Below are 24,012 nucleotides of genomic sequence, written 5' to 3'. Positions count from 1 at the left end.
CGAATGAATCAAAGCCCAAAGATCAGCCAAGTTTCCTGGGTTATGAGGCAACTATGACAATCCCTCAGAAAGGACAGGCTGGAGGTAGTTGAAGCAACAACACCAAGCTATCATGGTCAGCTTTTCCCTTGCAGTACCATTCTACTGTTCAATTACTAAACAGAGTCCTATGTAAAAAGGTAGGTTTGGTTTGGTTTGGTTTCCCCCTGCTTGGGGAAGCAGCATCATTTCAGAACAGAAATTATTCAGTTATGTACATACAGAAAGTACTCAAAAGTCGGCACAATGTATGATCTGAGAAACAAGAGGATTCAGAATGAATCAGCTCCTGTCTAAATGCAGAGCACTGCAGGGCTACATGGCAACAATCGCATCCCACAGGAGCACAGCCCACATTTGCCAGAACTACCAGAAGCCTACCGTGTGTCAGTTATTTTCTCAGTTTCTGGAGAAGAGTATTTCTCCCCTTTACCACAGACACAGTGCTTGTATTAAAATCCTATGATCACAGAAGCTACACCTTCATTTTAGAACCGTAATCATAACTCTTTGCACCGTTTCTCCTGATTTTGTATTCCCAGAGTGCTGTCTCACTGGTTGCCCTGCTTTTACCTTCCTGATGGACTAACTAATTGCATGAAGAGCTTCGTAGCTTATTTAAAATATTCCTCCTATGCTGCTTTCTTTGTAAGTAAGATGGTTAAGTGAAAAAGTAAGATTAACAACACAGATTTAAGAGTAACATGATCAGTTAAGGATTAATGACTTACTTCAAACATTCCTCTTTAGGAATACTATATTTTACACATGTTAGCTGTTATGCATACAGCCTTTGCTCACAAAAAATCACTATAAAACTGATCTTCCAATGTTTAAAATCAGATTTAAATAGTTATGGACACTGATCAAGAAATCCTCCTGCATTTGCTTGGTGTGCCTTTTTAAGGTATCTAGAAGGAGGAAAAAAACCCAACCAACCAACCACAACAACAAACACTGGAACAATGGTGGTAAAATCTCAGTCTCAGCCTCATTCTACCTGAGCATGTTTTACAGGATGGGGATACTGCTGTAACCAAGGTCATCCATATTTTTTCTTTAACTAAAATTATAAGTGCTGCAATGCTCCAATGGCAGGTCAAGCAGAAACTAGATTTTTAAGTCTGTATTTTGGCATGCTAATGCATTGCTTGATTCCTAAATGAAAATTAACAGATGCTCAAAAATTTGAATTATAAGCTAACTTAGAAGCTGCTTTCAGTTGCTTGTGTTTGAATAGCTAAAACGTATTACAGTTTTTTTAAAAAACTGTACACAACCCTTTCCAAAAAAAAACCCAAAACCTCAAATTGAGTTTGCTTCTTGTACCCAATGGTCAGGGAACCAATACCCTACAACTTTCTGATTTACCTTTATGTCCCAAGGCTCGCTGAATTACTGAACTTCCAAGAGAGGTATTAGCTAAGACATTAACATTTGCCTCCTGATAATATATGTCAGTGTGATATCTGTGTCATCTGTTGGCAAGTACGATTTTAGGGCAGTAGCATATAAAGCTGATATGCTGTAGATCTTGTACCTTTGGCTTAAATAATTGCCAGGTACAAGCAATAGTTTTTAGTAGCCTGATTAAAGCATCGATTTCTGAAATGGACAGTTGTTTTCCATAGATTCCCAGACTCTTGCAGGTTGGAAGAGACCTCAGGAGGTCTCTCTTTTACCTCCTGCTCAGAGCAAGGGCATCTCCAAGGTCAGATGAGGTTGCTCAGTGTTTTATCCAACAGTGCCTTGAAAACCTTGAAGAATAGAGATGCAAAGCCTCCCCAGACAACCTCCTTCCTTTCAAAGGGGCAGGAAAGGGGAATTATATATATATATATTTCTAATGCAGGAGATCAAAGACATTTGAAGTCAATTTTAATATCTCAAGGTGATCTTTTTATCTTCATTGCTCATTAAAGTTGTGATTCATGCTGATTAGTCCATATTGATACATAACTACAAATGAATTTATAGTTTCAAGGCCTTGCACTGCTTCCCTTCTTCCCATGAAAGTAATGTGAAATTAAAATGAAATGGATAAAGGCTCAATCAAGAAATAATATTATTTTAGCTCCGAGATGGCCACGCAAGTAGCATCAGCAAATAATAGTGATCTATATACTTATTTATTAGCTGTTTGTATGTAAATTATACATAATTGTTGCTTAGCTGTCATTTCCACGACAGCAATGAAAACATAGCTCTTTCAAGGAAGAGCAGATTTATCTTAGAATGTAAAAGATATCTGCATCTAATTCTTACAGCAAAAGCTAGCATGGAAAATTAAAGCTATGCCAGCAGTTGTCCATCTGCACAACTAACTGTTACACGCTATTCCTGACCAACACAGCTATTACATTATACCGTGCCTCAACATGAAGAGCGCCTGTTCTGGCATTCAGAAGGTCTATCCTTAGTTTTGGGATTAATGCAAAGGAACTACAGCTTCTTAAATGAATAGCCTTCAGTTAAAAAAAAGTATGCATGCATTAAGCATTTTGGGAATACATGCCTTCTGCCCCTTGGGCAGCCTTATTTGAAGGGTTTTCTGTGATGATAGATTATCTGTCTCTGAAACGTTCCTAGAAATCTACCACTTTTATAATTGATTTTAAAGCCTATGATGCTGTGATTCACATATTCATAAGGGTTTCTGAAGTTTTCTGATGACTCTGAGTACAGACTTACTGCTCAATAGCCCAATTTTAGAACAGACTCCCTGACCAGCAGCATTCTCAGTGTTCAAATCAATGTCTGTCTTCACCTAATCAGCTAGCTTAACAGAATAAAAACAAAATCCAAAGGAAATTTTATTTCTGAAATAAATCCATTCCTTAAAACTGGAAAACTTTATAGTTCGCACATGTTAAAAGTATGATGTGTTCTTTAGCCCTCCCTTTGTATCCCCTTATTCAAGATACTCAGAAATTACCAATGAATAGAATTTTTTACTGAAATGTAAAAATGCCTTTCTAGCCTTGGGTGGGCAACAAAATAAATTTAAGATTTTACCAATGGAATCCTAAAAGTGATATATGTGATTTTATCTTTCTGCATTCCTCCAAAATTATTCACTAAATGAAAGCCTTTCATTATCTGATTGCTTTTCTTGAAGGGGAAAAATGAGGGCCTTTTGTGACATCAATGCTTATCTTAATGAAATATACATATATTGCACAAATAAGATGTATTACATGCCGTAGTACTACTATATGCAGGCTTCAGAGACCTATTATTAGCTATTATGTACAATTCTCACTGAAGCTAGTATAATACCAAGGAAATCTCTTATGTAGGTATGTAAAAAACTACCTCTCATAGCAAAATTTATATGCATCCTAAGACATAGACTGAAGAAACATGAACAAATGTCCTCTGTCTGGCCAGAGCAGTCACCAAGGCTTTAGTTTAATTTCATGTTCTGACTGATGGATACATTTCGGTCCTCAACTACAGAGTCTTTTCTTGTAGCTCAGAAGAAATAAATAGGTTTTGCACATCAGCACTACAAACAAGCTCAAATATGCAGAGTTATTGTTGCTTAGGAGGCAAGGGACTTTCCCTGGTTATAAGAGGCTTTTAACTGTCTCCTGCAACAACTATGTAGGACCCTCTTCTCATAGAAGATGTGATCATTCCAACTAACAGAGATCTGTTAGTAAAACAAACAGTGGGTGAAATAGTACGGGTGACATTTAAGAGCCTAATCATACCACAGGACTGAATGAAAAAGCAGTGTAAGAATTACTTCTGAAATGCACTGAGGACTCAATGTGAAAATCCGGTCCTCTTAAAGGTATTTGATGGTGGATATCCACAAATAATGAATTCCCTGAATAACTCAGCACTTTGGAATTTTGGAAGTTCACACATAAAACTAGATGTCAATGGAAGTAAACACCCTTGCATCTGTTCTTACCTTCTATTCTTGGTAACATTCTGGTGACATTCACAAACTTCATAGTGTAATTGAAACTAAAGTTGCAATTAGTATACTTCCGCTCAAGTAAATAGAGTTAGATCAGCAGTTAATTTTGCTTTTTATGTTTTATCCACTCCATAGGGGAATTACACCCATGTTTACACCCTAAAACTCAGAACTCTGATCTTCTGTTTTGTAGCTATTTCATTTTTGCATTGGTTTCAGCCAACCAAAATGCTTTCAAGTATGTGCCTGTGCATAGCACTTAACTGTTGTTTTCTATGATACTCTTGAGAAAGATAATGATACTTTTAGATGTGTAGCCTTCAAACTTGCATGCTTTGTCCATTTCAAACATCACCTCTGGGTGATTCCTCACTATCTTTTTTGTATCAAGATAAGAGAGACAGATAGTTATAATCTCAAATGTATTGCTGATTCAGTTTTTCATTATTTTAGAAGATTATGTTCAAATCACGAGTCTTAAAATGCACTGCTTTCTCCTCTGTTAGTCTTGGCAAAGTGTTAATGAAAGTAATGAAAAGGTTTAGCAATGCAGCAATACAGCAGCACTCTCTAGTGACAGATGCTACCTTTCCCTGCTAGTGGTCTTTCATTAGTCATGATTAAGAGCATAATAAAAGAAGGTCTGTGATTCTTGTGATCCTGTATCTTCACCAAAAAAAAGAAGTCTGTCATTCTCATCCCATGTCACTAGACTAATATTTTCACTTTAAGATGGCAAAACCAGGACAAGCCCACCAACGAAAATATACCTTTGTTCCAAAAGGATCTTTTAGGTCACATATGCTGAATCTAAAACTTAGGTGTTTCCTACCTTGGTTTTAATGTGAAAGATAAGCAAGAAGGCTATTCCTTTAAACACATCATACTTTTCAATAGTCTCTGTCAAGCCAGTCTCTTAAGAAGCTGAAAACCTTAAATCAGTAATATAGAATAAAAACAAATGAATTTAAAAGAAAGAGAGGTTTACAGATATACCTAGACTGAGATGAGAGAGCAGATGAAATAGTGGAAGCTGCTAACGACATGTTCTTGGACCCATGGAAAGGCTTAGGCTGTGAAAGAGAGCTGGGGGCTGCAAGCACTCTGCAGAAGACACATGAAAGCATGTACAAAATAGTTTAACAGGGACAAAACCAGTGACATCAGAATCAAGCTTTGTCGGAGTCCAGATACAAGAGGACTGCTGCATAGTTACCAGGAACAGGTTTTCTGTAGCAAACATCTGCAGACTTACAGAATAGCACAACCAAGCACATTCCTACAGAACACAAGACAAAATGCACACATTATGTAAAAATCTTAAACCCAGAGTCTCTCGTTAATTAAGAAAGACAATATTTCAGGACAGGACTCTTGTCAACAGTACATGTTTTTATCTGCAAGATCTGAAGATGTTTAAGTCTGAATTCAAGATAAACTTTTTAATATGCAACCAGTACCAGACTAAAGATTCTCCTATTTAAAACACAAGTCATTAGCATGATCAGTTTATTAGAGGCATTTCTTTTTGAAGCATTTATTAGATAATCCATTTTCTTCACATTACAGTTTCAACTAAGGGATAAAAATTACTTAAACCGTATCATTATTTCATGTGAAAGTGCCTTACAGCACAGTTCTCAATTACAGAATAATACCTTATTCAAACCTCCTTTGCTGGCTGATTTTCTTGCACTGGAATAAAACTACTGGAGGTCACAGGTAGGTAAAAACTGACTATAGTGAGAAACTAAGTAGTTGGTATACATAAGCCATTTAAGTAATCTAGCAAAAATTAAGCAAGAAATAGAGCCAAGAGAACATTTCCGATTCGATTTGCACACATCTAAGAGATGACAGACTATATCTTAGATCTCAATTATTTAAAGTACTTTACATTACTGGAAGCTTGTTTTTTCCTTGGTTTTTTGAAGCATGCTAAAATATATATATTTTTAGGAACATTCATGTAGAAAAAACCTGCACCAAAAGAATTTGCTCTTACTATCCCCAAAATTACTATAATGTAAGTCACAGCAGTATAAATCCCATGTGTTTCTTCACAGACTGACAACTTTTAATATAGAACCGTAACTCCTACTGTACTTCAAGTGTTATGAATGCATGGCTTCTTGAAACTCACTTTAGCTCTATAGCTAAATCTCATTAGAGAAAAGTAGATAAATCTAATAGAAATGAATTGACTTAATACCTTACAGAGCAAGTCAATCATCAAATACATGGCTTTAGTGACATATTGTCCATTGTCCACCACGTTCTACTGACATCTGCTACAATATGGTAAGCTCAATCGCATGAGAAAATGACATTTTCTGATTTTCCATTTCATGTCATACTGAAAAAACGCTATTAAAAGAACCTTCATTCAACCACTGTAACTATTACGAGGAGCTACTTTTGTTCTATTACAAATGGTGAAAAAAAATTCTAGTTTTAACTCCAGACTCGATTTCTGAAAATGCAAACTGTATTGCAGACTTAAAGCTACTTTTTGTTATTTTTTAGGGCAGTTTTATTTTGCAGATTCTTTGCAAACATGAACAATGTACTTCATCATAAGAAAACACACCAAAATATATAAAAGCATATAAAATAGGCTACAGCTTTTATATACTACATTCTTAAGTTAAGAATGTGTATGCAGCATTTCCAGAGCCATACAGGGGTGTATCTGTGAAAGGACAGAGCAATGAGGCGTTACCTTTGGAAGGAGGAGGAGAAAGACTCTTGCACTACCGAGGTGGTGGCTGGTGGTATCATCAGACTGGCTGTACTTTGAGCAGCAGTAGCAGGCTGATGTGCTGAAGCGTGTGGCGCAGGAGCAGAGGCAGAACTGGTAGACACCGGAGCATGCTCAACAGGGATACTAATTAGAGTTAAATTAAATAAAACAAGAAGCATCTTAAGAAGGTGCGCATTTACATGTAGAGCATAAAACCTACTATGTTTGAAGCTGCAAACATAGTAGGAGGCTGTGTTACTGAGAGAAAAGCACAGTTATGCAAAGAAAAAAAAGGCATTTGTTAGGCCTTTTCAGATGTGCAGTTAAGACTTCAGTGCAGTTTTGGGCCTGCTTGACTGAAATTTATCCCAGGTGTTATACAACACTTAAGTCCTGCTCCCACTGAAGCCAGTGGTGGGAAACGTGGCATGCAGTACTTAAATGGCTGCAAACAGCCTGTCACAAACTCTTTGAGTTCGGATAAATTTCACCAAATATTTACTCCTGAAGCTGAAGTTTTATGCTAGGAGTAAACATTTTAATTAGAAGAAGAAAGGCAATTTAAAGAATATTATCATAGTCTTGGAATATTATCATAGTCTTGTATTAGCAGGTTTCCTGCAAGTTCTGACAATCTAGAAATCCAGTCAGCATAGTTTTACAGTGGGCTTAATCAGTTTTGTGCAATACAGATAGCTGAAGGATATTTAAAAGCAGTTCATTGTTTGTCAGTTCATGTCTGACCTAAACTCATCTCACGTTACACTGGCCAACTCATCAAACATCAAGATGCCTTTTTACACATCAAACAGTATGCAAAGTACAAGAGGAAGAGGTAGCATAAAATTGTACTACACCAGTTCTAAAGCCACTTGGATGATGAGCATGAGTTGCTATGCTTGCGACCCGCTTGTGCTGTTGTGGCACAGATAACAGAGCAGAGAAATATCAATATTTATTTTCTCTTTTATTTGATGGCAAAATAGATTAATTGAAATTAAGAACAATTAAAATCTAGTATCTTGTCCTGTGGCCATTTTAGTAACCTACTAAACTACTGGTGTCTTTCATTACCTGCTATCAGAGCACCCAGTGCTTATTAAAGTATCTTAGCCTTACTCAGGTTTAGAAAGTATTACTCATCTCTTAACAGACAGACAAATGGGGCAGGTATCTATTAGACAGCTCTACAAGATAGTGTAGTCAAAGCCATCTACTGCTAGGAAATGAACTAATCTTTTGGGAGGTTCAGGTTCTTGTCTTCCATTAGCTTTTACATCAAATGGAAAAAAGAATTAGGCGGACTTACAAGATTCACATTCTTTGCTGACTGTTTCAATGAATGTAACATCAACAAAAGAATAAGTATATTCATTATTCAGTTGCAAATATACCTTAAAAAAATCACTAAGTTATTCAAAATTAAAAGGGGTTTAAAAAATAAAATAAAGAGAAAAAGAAAAGACAAAAAGCTTAATTTCGTATTTAGGCAGATTGTACTGTGGCTTTTATTAACTATTATCCACAGAAAAAGCCACTGAAGAATATGTAATTGTAATCTGATTTTTCAGATTATTATACTATTTTGTGGCACAATCTTCAGTGATAATATAAGCATCAATCCCCAAGGCATAAGGGACATATTTCTTGATGCCATATTATTGTGCTATAGATTCATTTTCTTTACTAGTTATCATAATGCATGTATTTTTTTGTTTTTAATCAGGGCATTACTGCGCATGGCATAGTTGTCCTGTGCACAAGCAGTGATATAAGAACATAATGGGTATATTTTTACTTCTTTTGACCTCAATCATAAGTATATTGCCACATCTCAAGGTTCTTACAAATGACCCCAGTCAGGATGATGGAACTGGTGATTCTCTTGTGCATTGTACAAAGAATGCACAAAACATTCTTTCCTGAGCAAAGTAAGTGTCAAATAATAAAAGTAACCTTAAAGTTCCGTGACTGTTTTTCAGCCAAACCTTAACCCCCAAACATTTTTTCTCTCAGCTTTTTTTCCTGTGCAAATCTGCCACTGTGCAAATATTTTCTCTGTCTTTCAGACATTCTGTCCAATATTTTCTTTTGCTTTTCTCAGCAGCACCGCTTCAGCCAGTTGCACTCCTCAGGACCCAGCATAAGTACTTGAGAATTCCTGATACCCTTTGCTCTGCAAGGGATCGTCCCACTTCCCCTGTCCTGGATTCTTCTCCACCTTCCCGTATGGTTCAGTAGTCTAAATAATGGTGTCTTTTATTTCAGCTGAATATTTTATTGCTAGATTAGGTGAAATGGAAATGTGGTTGTTATGCCCATAGGTTTCAAAGTTGAAAGCAACCCACCACAAAAGCAGAAAATCAGTATTTTCTCCCTTATGAGTTTCATCTGCAATTATGCACAATACAAGTGAGCTCCTGAAAATACCTTGTTTGCCGTTCTGGTTTTCAAATCATTACACCAAAAGCTTTGCAACAGTTTTGCAAAAATTTGTCCATCATAATCTGCATTTAAATTCAAATCAGTTCGTCTGTCTTGATGCATTACATCGTGACGTAAATTCTTCCGCTTAGCTAATACAGTATCAACGACATAGACTATGTAAGCAGAGCAGCTGCATATTGTACATCGCAGCTACAGATCACGGGCTGGTCTGTCACCCAGTTTTAATACTCACAGGGGTTTTTTTTTGCCCTGTGCAACAGTGCGTACAGGCATTGTTGCGGTAAAAGGTGTTGAGCCAAAATTTAGTACTTACACAGCTTTGATTTGGCAACAGGAAATGACTGAAACTATACTGCACATAAAAATGGAACTTAATGTATGTACTAAAACCAAGCGTAAACTAAGATTTCACCTATTTTGTCTCTCTGTTTTCACTGAAGTGAAAGAGAATTTGCTACAGATTTCAAAAGAATCAAGACTTTATACCTTAAATAGAAGAAAACTGTGAATTTACTGCATCATTGTAACAATCTTTAAAATGTTAACCAAAACACATACTCAGTGACGGACGGAAGGAAGAAAGGAAGGAAGGAAAGAATAAATATATGTGGACATGGACCTCTGTGGAGACAGATTTGAACTGGACAAACAGACATAAATGAAATAAATGCAAATATACTGGAACACCTTACAAAATGTAAAAGAAACAGAAACAGATTTTATCTTGCATGCTGTTTGTAATAGGTCTGTTTACATGATTAAAATATTAGGCTTGATCACCTTCCTGCAGGGTAGAATGTATTAATTAACAGAATAAAAAATTGGAATACATATAAATGAAGTAGATATAAACCTTAAAAATTAGAGTGATCTGGTTTACATACAATTTATGCAGTTAGTAACTAATTCTCTACTCAGTTTTATAGAAAGAACTCTAACTTGACTGGTTTTAGTTTAACCAATGTAAATTTTAAATAACTTCATTTATAATAGATATTAAAATAAAATCACATCATTTTTCCCCCTAAAGATTGCCTCAATCTGAAAGACTGCAGAAGAATTTTTAGAACTGATACATGTGAATACTGCTTTATAAAATAGATCATCTAGTTTAAAAGCTTCATTATTAAGTATGTTATTAAGTTTGTGGGGTTTTTTTAATATAGTTATTCTATACACTTTTAATCTGTACAGTATTTTGCATTTCAAGGAAAAATCAAAGGAAACTGATGTTCTCAAACATCTACATATTTGTGGTAACAAACATAAAATGCACAATGTAAGTAAGTTACATGGATGAAAACAAACACATCTCTTTCTCAGCTGATTTTCACTCATGAAAAGGAACACAGATCAGTAGAGATTAAGAGGATAATAATGGTTAACGATTATAATGAGAAAATACAGCAACAAACGCACTCACATTTAAAAAGTAAGTACAGATTAAACTTCTTTCTCCCGGTAAAGTTCTGATACTTTCTGTCCCAAATTAGAAAGTGGATTATTTAAGCAGTACTTAGTCTCCTTTATGTAATGCATGAAGTTCTTTGTGTTTCAAATCCTCCAACAGATCTCTTGTAAAGCATTGGAAATATAGGGAATAAAAATAAAAAGGCAAAAAATATCTCTTATCATAGCATTTGTAGGAAAAAGTGCTGGAGAAGGTGTTTAGAGAAAGATATAACATCGAAGAGTTTTGCATTCGAATATGGGAAAGTTTGTAGAAATAAAGTGAATAACATCAGCTGCAGAAGGTGCTTAATGACTGTTGTCTCTACAGTGCAGGGGAGATCCTTAGGAGTGCCACCTAGAACTTAAAACCACATGAACTAGAAGTTGCTGGAATTCGTAGACCTTGGACATCTGCCTTTTAGGCAATGGGCATTTCCATCTGAAGGAGTTAGAGGTTGTTATTACCAAACCATTCCAAAGCTCCAAACCAGGTCAGTTATGCCATTACATGTCACAGTGTACCTTTGATTACTGGATGAAGTAAGAGGGACTTTCTGGCCAGTAGTGCCGAAACTGGCCTCCCTCTGACTTGTACCCGCTCCGAGCCTCACAGAGCCCTTGGAGGCCACTGGCTTAGCACTGTCAGTGTTGGCACCCGTGGCGCATGATTTAGGAGGATGCCAAATACTGGAGGTCACATACTGTGGCGCGTGCGTAGTAGCTGTAGGCCTGGGTAACAAAGATTACAAGGGGATTCGTAAATGAAGTATTTATCATGTCACCAGTTTCCTAGGCAATGGCAGGTATTTGAGGGGGAGACAGAATTCCAGCCATGGAAACAGCTGGTGTTTAACAGAAAAAGGTTTGTTCGATTTTTCAGTTTTCAGAGATACATATTCTTACTGTCTACCATACCAAATAAAGCAGCATTTTAGAATGCTAATACCCGGCCCTTAAAGGCAGCAGGAACAAACAAACAAACAACAAAAGTGCTGAACCTCATAACTGGAAAGTCAAGTCCAGGTTTAATAATGAAGGCTTTATTTTTCTGTCTTTTTCATGGAAGAAGACTTTCATTTATAAATAGTCAGTGTCCTTTTTTTTGTATCCCTAAATCCCTTACACCATAGGAGATCATCATGATATTGCAGATGAAGTCATGACAAATCTTGATAGTTTATTAGTTTATTACTGCTTAAAACCAGGAAAGGCTTTAAGAATTAAAAAATGTACCTTGTGTTAAATCTGGAAACCATATTGCTAGGAATATCAAAATAAGACACATAGCAGAGCTGTGATGATAATGGAGGTGGAGAAAAGCTATGGTATGACAAACCATGCAAGATTAGGGCAATGGAGTATGACACTAACACCAGTCATACATCAGAAATTGTTCCTGGTAAATAAAATAATTTTAAAAAAAGATATTTCAGTGGGGCAGCTGCATAGTAGATGATTTTACACAAATGAAACTGCTAGTGAAATGCTAACATGTGTTATTTGTTTTTTTCAATTTATATGCAGTTGTTATACAGGTATCAAGCAGTTTATTTCATTCTTTTGACATAATTAATTTAAAAGTAAAAATCCATTTTCCCTACTGTTCCAAGTGCCAGTTGCCATTGTTTGTGTCATTAGTAATGATAAAACTTACACTTGGGTTTTATGCAACCTTTGTTCAAATGTGAGCAATCTTATGGAAAAATAAGAAAACAAAAAGTGGTTGCACATTGTTGAGATAGAATTTTTTCATGACAAACTAATCAGAGACATTTCTTTGCTCCATTAAACCACTGGTCAGATTCACTCAAGAAGTACCTTTGTTTCAGTACTTGTGTGTTTTAGTAAACGAACTAATAGAAAACAATACATTTCTATATGTAACTGCAAAATGTGTTAAGATTCTTTGGAAGAAAACAACTTTTGAAATGAAAGAACTTAGAGATACTATGTTTTGAACCTCATAGTGCACCAGAGATCAATCAAGATATGCAAGAATCTGATATATAAATGTTCTTCAAATACCAAATATATAATCTTATTTAGAATTTAAAAACATCTTGAACAATCTAGATCAAGTTTAAAATGGAAATTAGTCTTAAAACTCTATCACAAACTGACAAACTCCATTTCAAGAACATTTGATAAAAGCTTCTTTTTCAGGTTTATAAATTCTGAGAAACACAACACCTGCCACTCCATCTCACGGAGCTTTTTGAAGTCTACATTAGGAAGAAATGCCTAACAAACCCCCTTAGTTGAAGCCTCTACATTCATCATCTGCTCAGTAGACAAATCTCCTGTTTGTAAGGTAAGAACAATATGGGAAAAGTGGAGGTAAACCAGACACACACAGCAAACATTACCTGTTTTCTGATGCTGCAGCAACATTTTCCTTGTCTCTGTGAAAGGAGGGGATACAGTATGAATAAAGTAAATGCAATTGCCAGTGGCAGGGAAAAAACCCAACCAAACAACAAGCCCAAAACAGGGAGAAAGAAAATGGTGTGAAGATAAATGTTTGGTTGCAAAAAGCATCCTAGAGTGGTTGCTCAGAAGTATAGTTATGAGAAATCTCTTCAGCTCTCCAAGTGAAACCCAAATATGCAAGTTGACTGTACGCTTCTCAGTTGCAAACAACTTTGTTTCAATATTAAAGTAAAACAAAGGACAACTAACAGTTACAAATTGGACAATGTATGTACATATATAATTTCAGCCATAGTCCCTCATAAAAGAAAATTTCAAGAATATTCCAGTTGGAACATGCCAACTCCAAGTGGTAAAAATAATCAGATTTGGGCAGTCCTCAAGGATCCAATATTTTGAAGTGATAAGCAGTTAAATGGTTAGCAAAGACTCATACAAGATGGATTGTATATATGTCGGGCATCCCTCAAAAATTCTCTGTCCTACCCAAGTATGTACTAGTTTTCTCAATCTAAATCAGATTAGAAACAAATGAAATCATTCCTTCACTGAGGTGAGGAGTAAGGCAGCCTCAGTTTCAGTGATACGGAATTAGGCTGTTACTTTGTAAACACACATACACACTTACAAAAATAACTGATCATTTTAAGTGCAAGCAATTGTATATCTGTAAGAAGCTAAGACATAGGTATTTCACAAAGACGAGAATTCTTTGGCCTTAGACTCCTAAGTTTGAAATCCATTTAAGTTAAATGATCAAGATACTCTCAATATTTAGCAAGTAAGTGGGTGGTTGTGTCCTTTCGTAATTGTGCTTGAATTGCAACACATTTCAAGTCAAAATATGCCAAATGAGAACATTTTGTTTAATTGGGATCTAAAATTACAAAACACAAAGCAAATGTCCTAATTCAGCCAACTGAACCTTCTTTTTTAAAAGTCCTTTGCAAAAAAGGAATATATATATTTATGTGGATTTACTGGGCTCCAGTAATTACCTTGCACTATGTCTGGAAGGCTATTCTTAATATTTTCCATATTATTAGTAGTATTTAATATATTTCTCTATGTTTATGTACATATGTACAGTCACATACTCTTTCCTTAGTTTAGCTTCAAGAAAGTTATAAAAACCAGTCCAGTTTACATTAGCAAAGGTTTGGGCATAGGTGTAACTCTACCAATTTTCAAAACCTCTAGCTAAAATGTAACCTGTAAAATATATGAATTGAAGCCAGATTTTCAAACACAAAAGAAGATCTGGAATGACCCTCAGATGTAGCTGCATGACTAAGAACGTCAGTATGGTCAGAATGGAACAACCCATCTCAAAAGTAAATACCCCAATAAGATCAATTGATTCACCACTCTGAAGCAATAAGAAACCAAACACTATGGCAACCAAGCCGTGAGTTCACTGGAACTTCAGGTACAGGAAAGCCAGGATGAAACAAGGTAGAGGAGGCTGGATTAGGAACTGTGTGTGGGGGGGAGGGAAGTGTTAGTACACCAAGAGCCATATCCATGCAAGGATGTTAAAAAACACAGTCACGGCCTGGAAAGAATAAAGCATTGTTTATTTCCAGTGTCACCAAATACTGTATGAGAAATTACAGCCAAGACCAAAAGGCAGGCAGTTGGGCTCAGGCAGAAGCAGCGTTAGGCCTCTGTTGTTACTATTAATCTGATCCAAACTTTTCCGCTCCACTAGCTGTGGCTACACGGAAGAATGCAGAAAAACGGCACTTGACTTGCAGTTCAGGAGTTCACAAAAGTTTTTTCCATGAGCGTACAAGTATAGGAAAATGTTGAGTGACGATTGCAGGGGAGTTGTGAAGGTTAAAATGAGAGAAGTATAGTAAACATACTTCCACAGAATAAAGCAAAGGAAAACAGAGACAGTAAAGGGAAAGATGAACTCAAAGGCACACAGGACTTCTTTGTGGGTTTGCTCCCAGGTTCTATTTCCTCTTCCCAGTCAATGGGAGTTCTCATTTGGCTAACTGAGAAAGGCTCAAGATCAAATGTGTGTCTTATTGGCAATACCTGCATTTTGAGGAACAGGCTACTGGACTTCCAACTTTTACAATCAAACACTTTCTGCTAACTAAATGCAGAATTAATTTTACTTTTGAGTCAAATACATCCTTGAGGAAGGCTCAGTGAAGTCAATACCTTCACAACATGAAAGAATTTGGATCAGAACATTATGTTTGTATCCTGTGACTACACAGGCTGCTCAAATAGCTGAAAACTTCTATCCATTACTGTCAGTTATCTGGCCAAGAGTTTCTTGGTTTGTTTTGGGTTTTTTTTGGCTTGCAGCCCTTTTAGTCCCCAGATGAAACAGCTTTTGATAGAAGGGCCTTAGTCGATGACTGTTCTGAGAGAACACTGCGACTCCCACAGAATTTATTAAATATTGGACATATATCTCAAACAAGATTTATGCAGTATACTGTCTTCCCAATTACACAATACATCATACAATTGAAATTATGAGATGTTTCCTTTTCATAAAAATATGCTACATAACATGGTCCTATGAATGAAATGTCAGTCTGACACACTAGCAGGAATTGTAAGAATTTGAGTAACAAAACATAAAATTGTTTTCCAAGCCAAGCTTGGTGTTCTATTGGATCCTAAGAAGAGCCTGAAGAAACTTGAGAGTTTCCAATAAGTGAGTCTGTTGAATCTGAACTGTATGTACTGGAGACTGTAATACTTTCCTATTCTATTTATTTTTGGAAACCAAATGTAAAGGATTCCTGAACAAACTTGTACAGGTAACAGGGGACCTGAGATGTGGAGCTTGTGCACCTTCCATCTACCTCCTTCTAAGAGAATAACAGATCTAGACTCACTCTCTCTCAAATAGCTCCTCTCTGCTCCATTAAAATGTTGTGGAAACAGAAGAATTTAACCTGTAAGGAACATAAGGAACTTTTGGCATCATGAGAGACCTTATGGTCCTTCAATTCTTCTCTGTCCTTCAGTACCGAAGGAATAAGAGAATACTATAATTGATATTTTCCTCCATATTCTCATGGACCAAGACTATTTTTCTCATTTTACAAATGAGGAACTAAAACTTAATAGAATTGCTCATGGTCAAAACCAAAATCCACAGCAGGGCAAAGACTGGAAATAAGCTCTCCTGAATCCCAACTGAATACTTAAAATATCAGCTCACCCTCTTTAATAAGCGATTATAGATTTTTAAATAAATATTAGTCTTCAGTTTATCAGTATTTTCCTGTATTGATCATCCAATAGTCTTCCAGAGAACCTGGTAGATATATACTGTCATTTTTGCAAAGAGGAAAAAGCTGTTATTAAGACTTGCAGATTGATAGGATCTGTATCTATTTAAATTAAAAATTCTGGTTTTTCTAGTAGTATATTGCAGATCGTGGGACTTGTCCTCATTAGACTTATAATAGATTCCACTCTAACATGCACTTACATTTACATACACATATTTGTGTACAAATAAAATTTTCTTATAAGAAGTAGAGGTCACAAAATAATAATTAAAAAAAAAAATCTTATAGGGTGTCTGGGAGTAAAGTTGTGTGAAAACTATTTCATCATTTCCTTCCAAACATTTTTGTCTCAAAGGCATGAGATATTGACACTGTTGGAAACTGGACACTGAGCTGGATCAACTGCTATTCTGATCCAATGAAGCTATTTCTACCGTTCTGTGTTTGCAGCTGAGAATTTCCATGACCAGATGGCTATAACACTATTGAGATTGTCTCTTGTTTTTTTTTTTTTCTCTCCAAGCTATATTTTTGTTATTTTAACAAAGACACCATAAGACACACAAAGAAATCATAGGAAATTAACTGGAGAGGACAGAAGACAACTATCATGCTGGTTTAGTTAAAACTTTAGCTTGGGATCAGAAACAAGGGGTAGAAGAGCTAATCTCTCTTTTTCAGCCACTGTAGTTAAGAATGTGAGCAGCCCACGCCAAAATGATTGCAATGTATGCCACTAGTACATCTGATTTCCAAAACAGAGGAATACTTTTCTCCCAGAAGGTATCCTGGTTTGTGCAGACAGTGTCACAGAGTAGGAAAAGCATTATCATATACTCAGTGAAAGAAAAAACAACCGGCAACTCATTCTCAAGAAGTAGTATGGAACACAAAGCAGCTCACTAAAATCAAAGCCAAATATCTCCTAGGGATGCATTTTAGCGGCATCGATTGGTATGTTGTTATAGTTAACAGTCAAATTATAAATGCAGCTGGAAATACAGCAGCAATGGTGTTGGTGAAAGTTGTAACTCTTTTCCAAGATTTACATAGTGATATTTGGCATGCAACTATGTGTACTCCAATGTATGTAGTGGTAAACACACCACTTTAATAAGAACAAAGACTGCAAAATTTTGAGTATGTGGAGTAATTTGAGCTGGGATCTATTTCAGATAATTATTCCCTATCTTGACCTTAACTGTGCAATTGGATTTATCCAAATGGCTTCCTCCAGCTTTTTATAGCCCCACTGGTCAAGTGCAGGTATCTGCCACCAGGCACCTGAACACAGGATGAGGACTTTCAGTTTGTATTTGTGACCATTACAGACAAAACCAATGCACAACAAGTTTAGGTATTGTACACCAGCAAATCATTCCCCTGTCACTGAAGTGTTCTTTCTCATCATGACTTCACTTTTCTCCAGGGAAGCTGAGAGAACAAGAACCCATAGATCTCAATGTCAGCTGGTAGGTTTTTTTAGAGCTACCTTTTAGCTTGCACATACTGATAAGAAAATTCATACTTTCGCTACATGGTATTAGCCTAAGTTTGAAGCTGCATCTGAAATATACTAATGTGTCTTTTCTACTCTGTTCCCGAACCAAATAAGTAAGCAGTATGAATTAGAGCAGTTATCGTTCTTTCAGAATCTGGATTACATTTTATTTCATAAATTTGTTTAATGATTTTCTTACCTTCCCTCTCTCTCATTTGTAATCATATAACATTCTGGGTCAACTACAACAAATGCTTACATGGAAATGAACTATTAGGAAGTTATTAGCATTTGAGGTAATTTAGCTGACATTAATGCAATTTAGAAGCAGAATAAAAGAAAGCAGCGCCAGTGCTATGCTACCAGCCAGTTCTCCAGCTCACCCTAAACAAAGCTCTGTGGGCCAGTCTGATGATTCCCAGAGCACAGCTGAGTCCCTCTGGTTACATGTGCTTGTCGGCAAGCCTGCTGCATGCAAGAAGTGTGATTTCTGCATTGAACTGAAGGCAATGCAAGGGAGCACTCCAACAGAAAGGCAGCATTGTGCACTGGTATCTTGGTTTGCCATCTACACCAGCAGAAGGATGTGTATGAAAATCTTACAGGCTGCACAGTAGGAACGGAAGTGATGTTACTTTCTGCCCATGCAGAAGTTAAGTGCTGGACAGGAACATGCAGAAGACTCAGATGGTAAAGATGAGATGGTAAATATAGGTCAGTATGATCACATCCACACAAAGTTGAATCCTGAGCTTTAACAAGTTCTATTAGCTTAAACATTACCGTCTCTATGAACTATTTGGAGAAAAGCTTCACGGTATTTGCTAATTTCATTTGGGGGCCTCATTCTGTCTATTTTAAATGAGTATATTCAAGTGGACACACCATACCTTACTGTCACCATCTTTGATAAATTAGCTCTACAGAGAACTGGCTTGAAAACAAGGAATTTATGATCTCTAAATTCATTTTTCCCACAGAACTTCCAGAAGTATTTTGGGGAAGGAAGACATTATATTTTATCAATTTTTCCTTCTGGTTTCACTCAGAATTCCATAGAGACAATTGAATTAATTCACTGCTCCTATGTTTTTGTCACTCTTTAGGTGCTAAAAGGGAAGTGGGGATCAGAATATATTAAACCGATGTGCCTACTATTCTTTATTGCCATTATGTTACTTAAATGAGAAACCTACCTGATTTATTTTATGGGCTGTTGTAGAAAAAAAAGGTTTATCTTTTAAAAGGATTTTGGTAATCTGATTAGTGTATAGACTGGAAGTTTTTGGCAATTGGGCAGGCCAGCAATGCAAACCATTGGAAATTCTGCCAAATAAAAGAAGGGGATCAAGGTGCCCTGGCTTGTCCTAGTGGAGTCAGATGGATTTGATAAGCAGCAGTGGAACAAAGGATGTTATTGTGCTTGAGAGCAAATTTTAGTCAATTCATTTTATGTTTGTTGTAGAAAGATTTTGATTAAAGACTGATTAAAGAAAGTCATTATCTGGCACTACCATGTACCATAACCAAATTCTAGCTTTTTAACTCTGCAAACTAAAGTTTGTGCAAGTGTTCACGTATTTTCTGATGTATGTAATGGTAATTCCAGTCACTGAAACTCCTGGTAGACACTGCTAAAGAAGCCACAAAATCAACTTAGTCCCTGTGGGAACCTGAGTGCACAAGTGGAAAATTGGTGTCACCTATTCTGCCCCTGAAAAAAGCTCCAGGCAGCATTGTGATACACAAGAGTTAGACTTTTCAAAAGTGAAAAAGTGGTTCCTAAAATATTTATTCCTTTCTACTGAAGGTAAACTCCACAGTTGTGCATAATAAGAGAGAAACTGCAATGCAAAGAAAGCGACCTCTGTATTTATTACAGAGCAAAAGCTTACTCTCCTTCCCATGCAGGCAGGCATGAAAGGAGGCAAAGGAAGGAGCCAGAGAACCTTTCTGCTTTTATAATTTCTTCATGCATGAAAGGAAGAGAGGTCGAGTTCTCATGCCTGCTTTTCTAAAGTCACGCTCTAGCCACATCCCATCAGCACACACTGCATGCAGTCAGTATTGCTGCTGCAAACTAAGCACCGTAGGAGGTGAGGAGGAGACCAGCTGAGTAGAAGACAAGACAGCAGTACTCAGGAAACAGGTTAGTTTAGATCAAACGGTCTTATATCACAGCAGAAAATGAGCATTTCCCTGTGTCATAACCAGACAAGCAGATTTACCTGGAAGGCCTTTTGGTTTTGATTTCTTAATGGCATCAGCTTTGCTGCATCTTCATTAAATGCTTATAACACTATGCTTTACTGGCAATATTGGGAAGGGCAGGGGGTTAGTATCACTACCCACACCCTGCATTTTACTTTATTATTGGCACAGTGGCTATTTAGAGACAGTATTGTCACCAACCATTGTTCTTGGCTCAACAGAACAGTCACGGTTCAAAATATATTCAATGTGGGACAGATATACCTGTCTATCATCAGTGCTATTTTAAAGAATTACATGGCTCACTGAGTCTTCAATCAGGAACCTATCTGAAGCCTTAACTGCCATTAACTGAGACTACTCTTCCTAGACTAACCACCAGACTTCTGCAAATGGTCAAGAAACACTGGAAGGTGGGGGTGGTCAATCAGAAGAAACGTGCAGTGAGATAAGCCTGGACACATTAAAAATAGGCCATATGCAGGCCGGGTTTGACCTTTGCTAAACAAAGGTAGGGCTTTCTTAAAGCTGTTAATGATTTCCTATCAGGCCCAAGGCAGTTGCAGTCTCTAGCAATGAGATGCAGTAGAATGACAAACCCAGCTCAACTTCTCCACCTTGCAGGGAAGGTCTGCCTCCTGCTCAGGAGGTTACATGAAGAAAGATCTGTAACATTAACTTTCTGGGCTTCAAGATTGCCATGATGATATAAAGGCAGATATTTGAGGACTCAGTTAAGGAATTACTACTCTAAATATAAACAAGGAACTGGATAGGAAAAAATGACTGACATTTTAATTAACAAAGGCCACCACTTGGGAGATTTTTTTGGGGAGGGACTAGACTGTATAGTAGAAATAATGCTGTAGTAAAGAATCTTGCTTTAGGGATTAATGACAGCACTTCCAGAAAGGTCTTTATCATTGCAAAAGTTTCCAAGTTTACCAACTATTAAAGATTTTTTTCTATTTTTTCCTGTGATTATGTAAATATTTGAAATTCTACAAGTTTGGAGAGTGTTTAGATTCTATTTTGTATCCTCCAGGAAAAAAGGATTACATCTGTTTCCCTGATTACATGGTCTATATGCACGGAATTTTTATCATCAAATCCACTGCAGCAGAGCTAAGGGAAAGGGTTCCTTAATTCCATCTGCATTAGTTTCATAACTGCTCAAACGATGTTTTTCTGAATATTAAAAAAAATACCTTTAAAAAATAACATTAAGTGTAAATACTGAGATATAATCTAGACATTTTCTATTATAATACATGCACTACAACTATTTGAAAGAAATAGCATCTGTATTATGTTTGTTAAACACTAAGGATACACAATTCCTATTTAAGTAAAAACACTGTATTATTACCTATTCAGAAAACCATTTGATATGGTTGAACACAAGAACTGGAAGATGTTTTTACTTAAGTACATTTGGTGTTTATGAAAAAAAAAGTTAATTGCTTACTGATATTTTAAATTCTATGAGAATTTCCCATCTATAAATAACATTTACCACTCAGAACCAAAGTTTGATCTTAGCAACATTCAGAAAGAGTTAAAATGTTGCTCTTATTTCATGCAGTTATGCTGATTTTCCACAGGCACTAATAAGATGCTATGATCACAATCTGTTTGTGTTCCCATATGGAAAATATAAACTAATGTTGTGTATTAAACAGCATGCTTACTGAATTGCTATGGTACTCAGCTAAGAAAAGTGAAATCCATTTTTAAAGGAACTAGTGCTCATGTCCTTGTAAATAATACTCAAAAACTACTATTATTTAAAGTATGATAGCTGGATTTTTTTTCCCTTTAAGCACTCCAGTATTTGGTTGATTCATGCAAAATCCTCCATAAACTGTAGCTTTTCCTTCTTTTTAGAACACAGAAAAACAGCAGGATTTTGAATTAACTTTGTTCTTGTATGGATTGCTGATATAAATTCCAGATGTTTGAAAGCAGCAAAAAGCATAAGAATTTCAACTTAATCTCATGCACCAGTCTCTTTGATCACAGTTACTGCTACCAGATAGAAGTACCTAATTTGCAGTTTGTAGAAGTTAAAACATATTGAGGGCTGCAGGTAGGCCTGCAACACAGGCAGCCTTCCACTGCACACACCAGGGCTTTATCACCAGAAACTTTTGTTTCCATCACTGCTAAGGACTCCTAATGCAGATTGTTGAGGGATGACATCAAGTGTTTCTATGGAAAATACAAATAGTTCAATTTAGTTGCATTTTTTTATTATTACTTAATGATCAGAGGATAAGCTAGAAAGGGAAGTGACGTTTTTGGTGTATTTCAAACTGAAAAGGGAAGTATTTTGGGGCCTTTGGTATGGGTTTGCCCTATCTGGACTGATGCAGCTTAAAAGCAAAGCATTATTGTAACGTTGAAACCAAAAGATTCCATTCTGAGCACCAGCAATGTCTCAAGAGCCTTCGCCATGGGCACAAAGTAAGAATTCTTGCCAGAGAATGCATATTGTTCAAATGGAAATGCTAAATGATATTATCAACAGGTTGTAATCTAACATCTATTAATTATGCATTGTTTTCCTTCACACCTACTACACTATTTGTTCATTTCTGTTGTTCTTTCAACTGCTTTGTCAGGTTTACTCTAATTCAGGTAACTTACAGGACAGAAGGATTATAGGTAATAGGGAAAAGCTTTTTGACTAAATTTTCTATTGTGGAAAGAAAAGTTCTCCTTTCAATAATCAGTTGAAGCAGTTATTGTTTTAAGACAGAATAAAGTACTGTGTAAAACAGGCACATAATTATTTTAGTTTTAAAACCTTTTATTTCAGATAAAGCATGCTGCTATATACAGAAAAAAATGTGGGTCAAAGCAAGAACAATACAGAATGGCAACTTTATTCCTTAAAACGTACACATTCCTTAAAACTTACAAGATGCTTTTAAAAGCTTTAGTGCACCAGTAGTACTATATATTCTTTTCACTCCTAAATTACGTCTAGCAAACTGTCATTTCATCACAGATCCTGAGCAACCACATCTATCTCTAGCCTTCGTAGAATGACAAATCTGAGTTTCCAACAGAAAACTTACAGCAATGGTTTCAGCAAATTACTTCCACAAGTATAATATATTGAAGAAATATAACTTCACATTGCTAATATCTAATTTCAAATGGCATCATTCCACTATGCAAACTAAGCATGTTGTATATTTAGCAAAGTCTAAGCCAGGCTCACTCAGTTTTCTTTTTCATCTTTCTCCTATTTATCTTTACAACAGTAAAAGTCTCATTCCTCTAACTCCTAAAGAAATATTGTCAATAACTTTCCTCTCATTTTCTTCTAGAATTAAAATCAAGAGAGTACAATAGTGATGTTTTCCCATATACTGAAGTTATATTTGATATAGTACAGGACAAAAGCTAATCTACTTTATAATGAAAAACATGAACCAAGTTTATAATTATTTTTACTTTTGGTGACTGTGAAGGGATACCAGGCTAACAACAGATATCTACCGAAGATGACACTCAGAGAAAGGCCCTAGCAGTGAGGCTTTTCTGGGGGTGTGACACTCTCAGGCTCTAACTCAGGACAGCAGTTAATTTTTTACGGTAACTCTGTCTCATGTATTTGCTTGCTAAACGTGGGCTTTTAACTCTTAACATTAAGGAGCTGCGCTGATAGGCCATGATGCCAGTTGCGCAATTTGGCAAAGCGTGGGCTGTTACGTTCCGTTTCAAACCTCTCCCTGTGGCATGAAGAAAAAGAGAGAGAGACAGAGAGACAGAGAGAGACAGAGACACATACAGAGAAGAAAGAAAGGAGGAAGAAAGAAAGGGGTTAGGGACCATGGCTACCACTTCCCTGCCTTATAACTAGGGCAATGGCAATTTATTTGGATGTTTTCCTCAGCTTTCAAATCAGTGCAAAGGTGCCTCAGTGATCCTTTTCGGACCATGTATGAAAAGTTTTACAGTTGTTCATTTCTGAGAA

At 36.4% G+C, this 24,012-nt stretch overlaps 1 protein-coding gene across 11 annotated transcripts in view; it reads right to left on the bottom strand.

Moving 5' to 3' along the window:
- The window catches only part of LDB3 (LIM domain binding 3), a 127,004-nt gene that overhangs the window by 21,414 nt on the left and 81,578 nt on the right, over positions 1-24,012 (bottom strand). For 4 of the 11 annotated variants that reach the window (XM_082052327.1, XM_082052328.1, XM_082052323.1 and 1 more), the window contains exons 9-12: positions 12,980-13,015; positions 11,136-11,342; positions 6,693-6,857; positions 4,967-5,074 (exon numbers count right to left, since the gene is read on the bottom strand). In XM_082052327.1, coding sequence (XP_081908453.1) covers positions 4,967-5,074; positions 6,693-6,857; positions 11,136-11,342; positions 12,980-13,015 — 516 coding nt within the window. Of the gene's footprint in view, positions 1-4,966; positions 5,075-6,692; positions 6,858-11,135; positions 11,343-12,979; positions 13,016-22,891; positions 23,768-24,012 lie in introns of those variants that run through there. The other 7 variants (XM_082052333.1, XM_082052324.1, XM_082052329.1 and 4 more) reach the window with 6 other exon arrangements.

This window comes from Streptopelia decaocto, assembly GCF_964273445.1.
Source record: "Streptopelia decaocto genome assembly, chromosome: 5".
Classification (NCBI taxonomy): Eukaryota; Metazoa; Chordata; class Aves; order Columbiformes; family Columbidae; genus Streptopelia; species Streptopelia decaocto.
The sequence above is the reverse complement of the archived record's forward strand: the minus strand, read 5'-3'. Positions and strand labels throughout refer to the sequence as shown.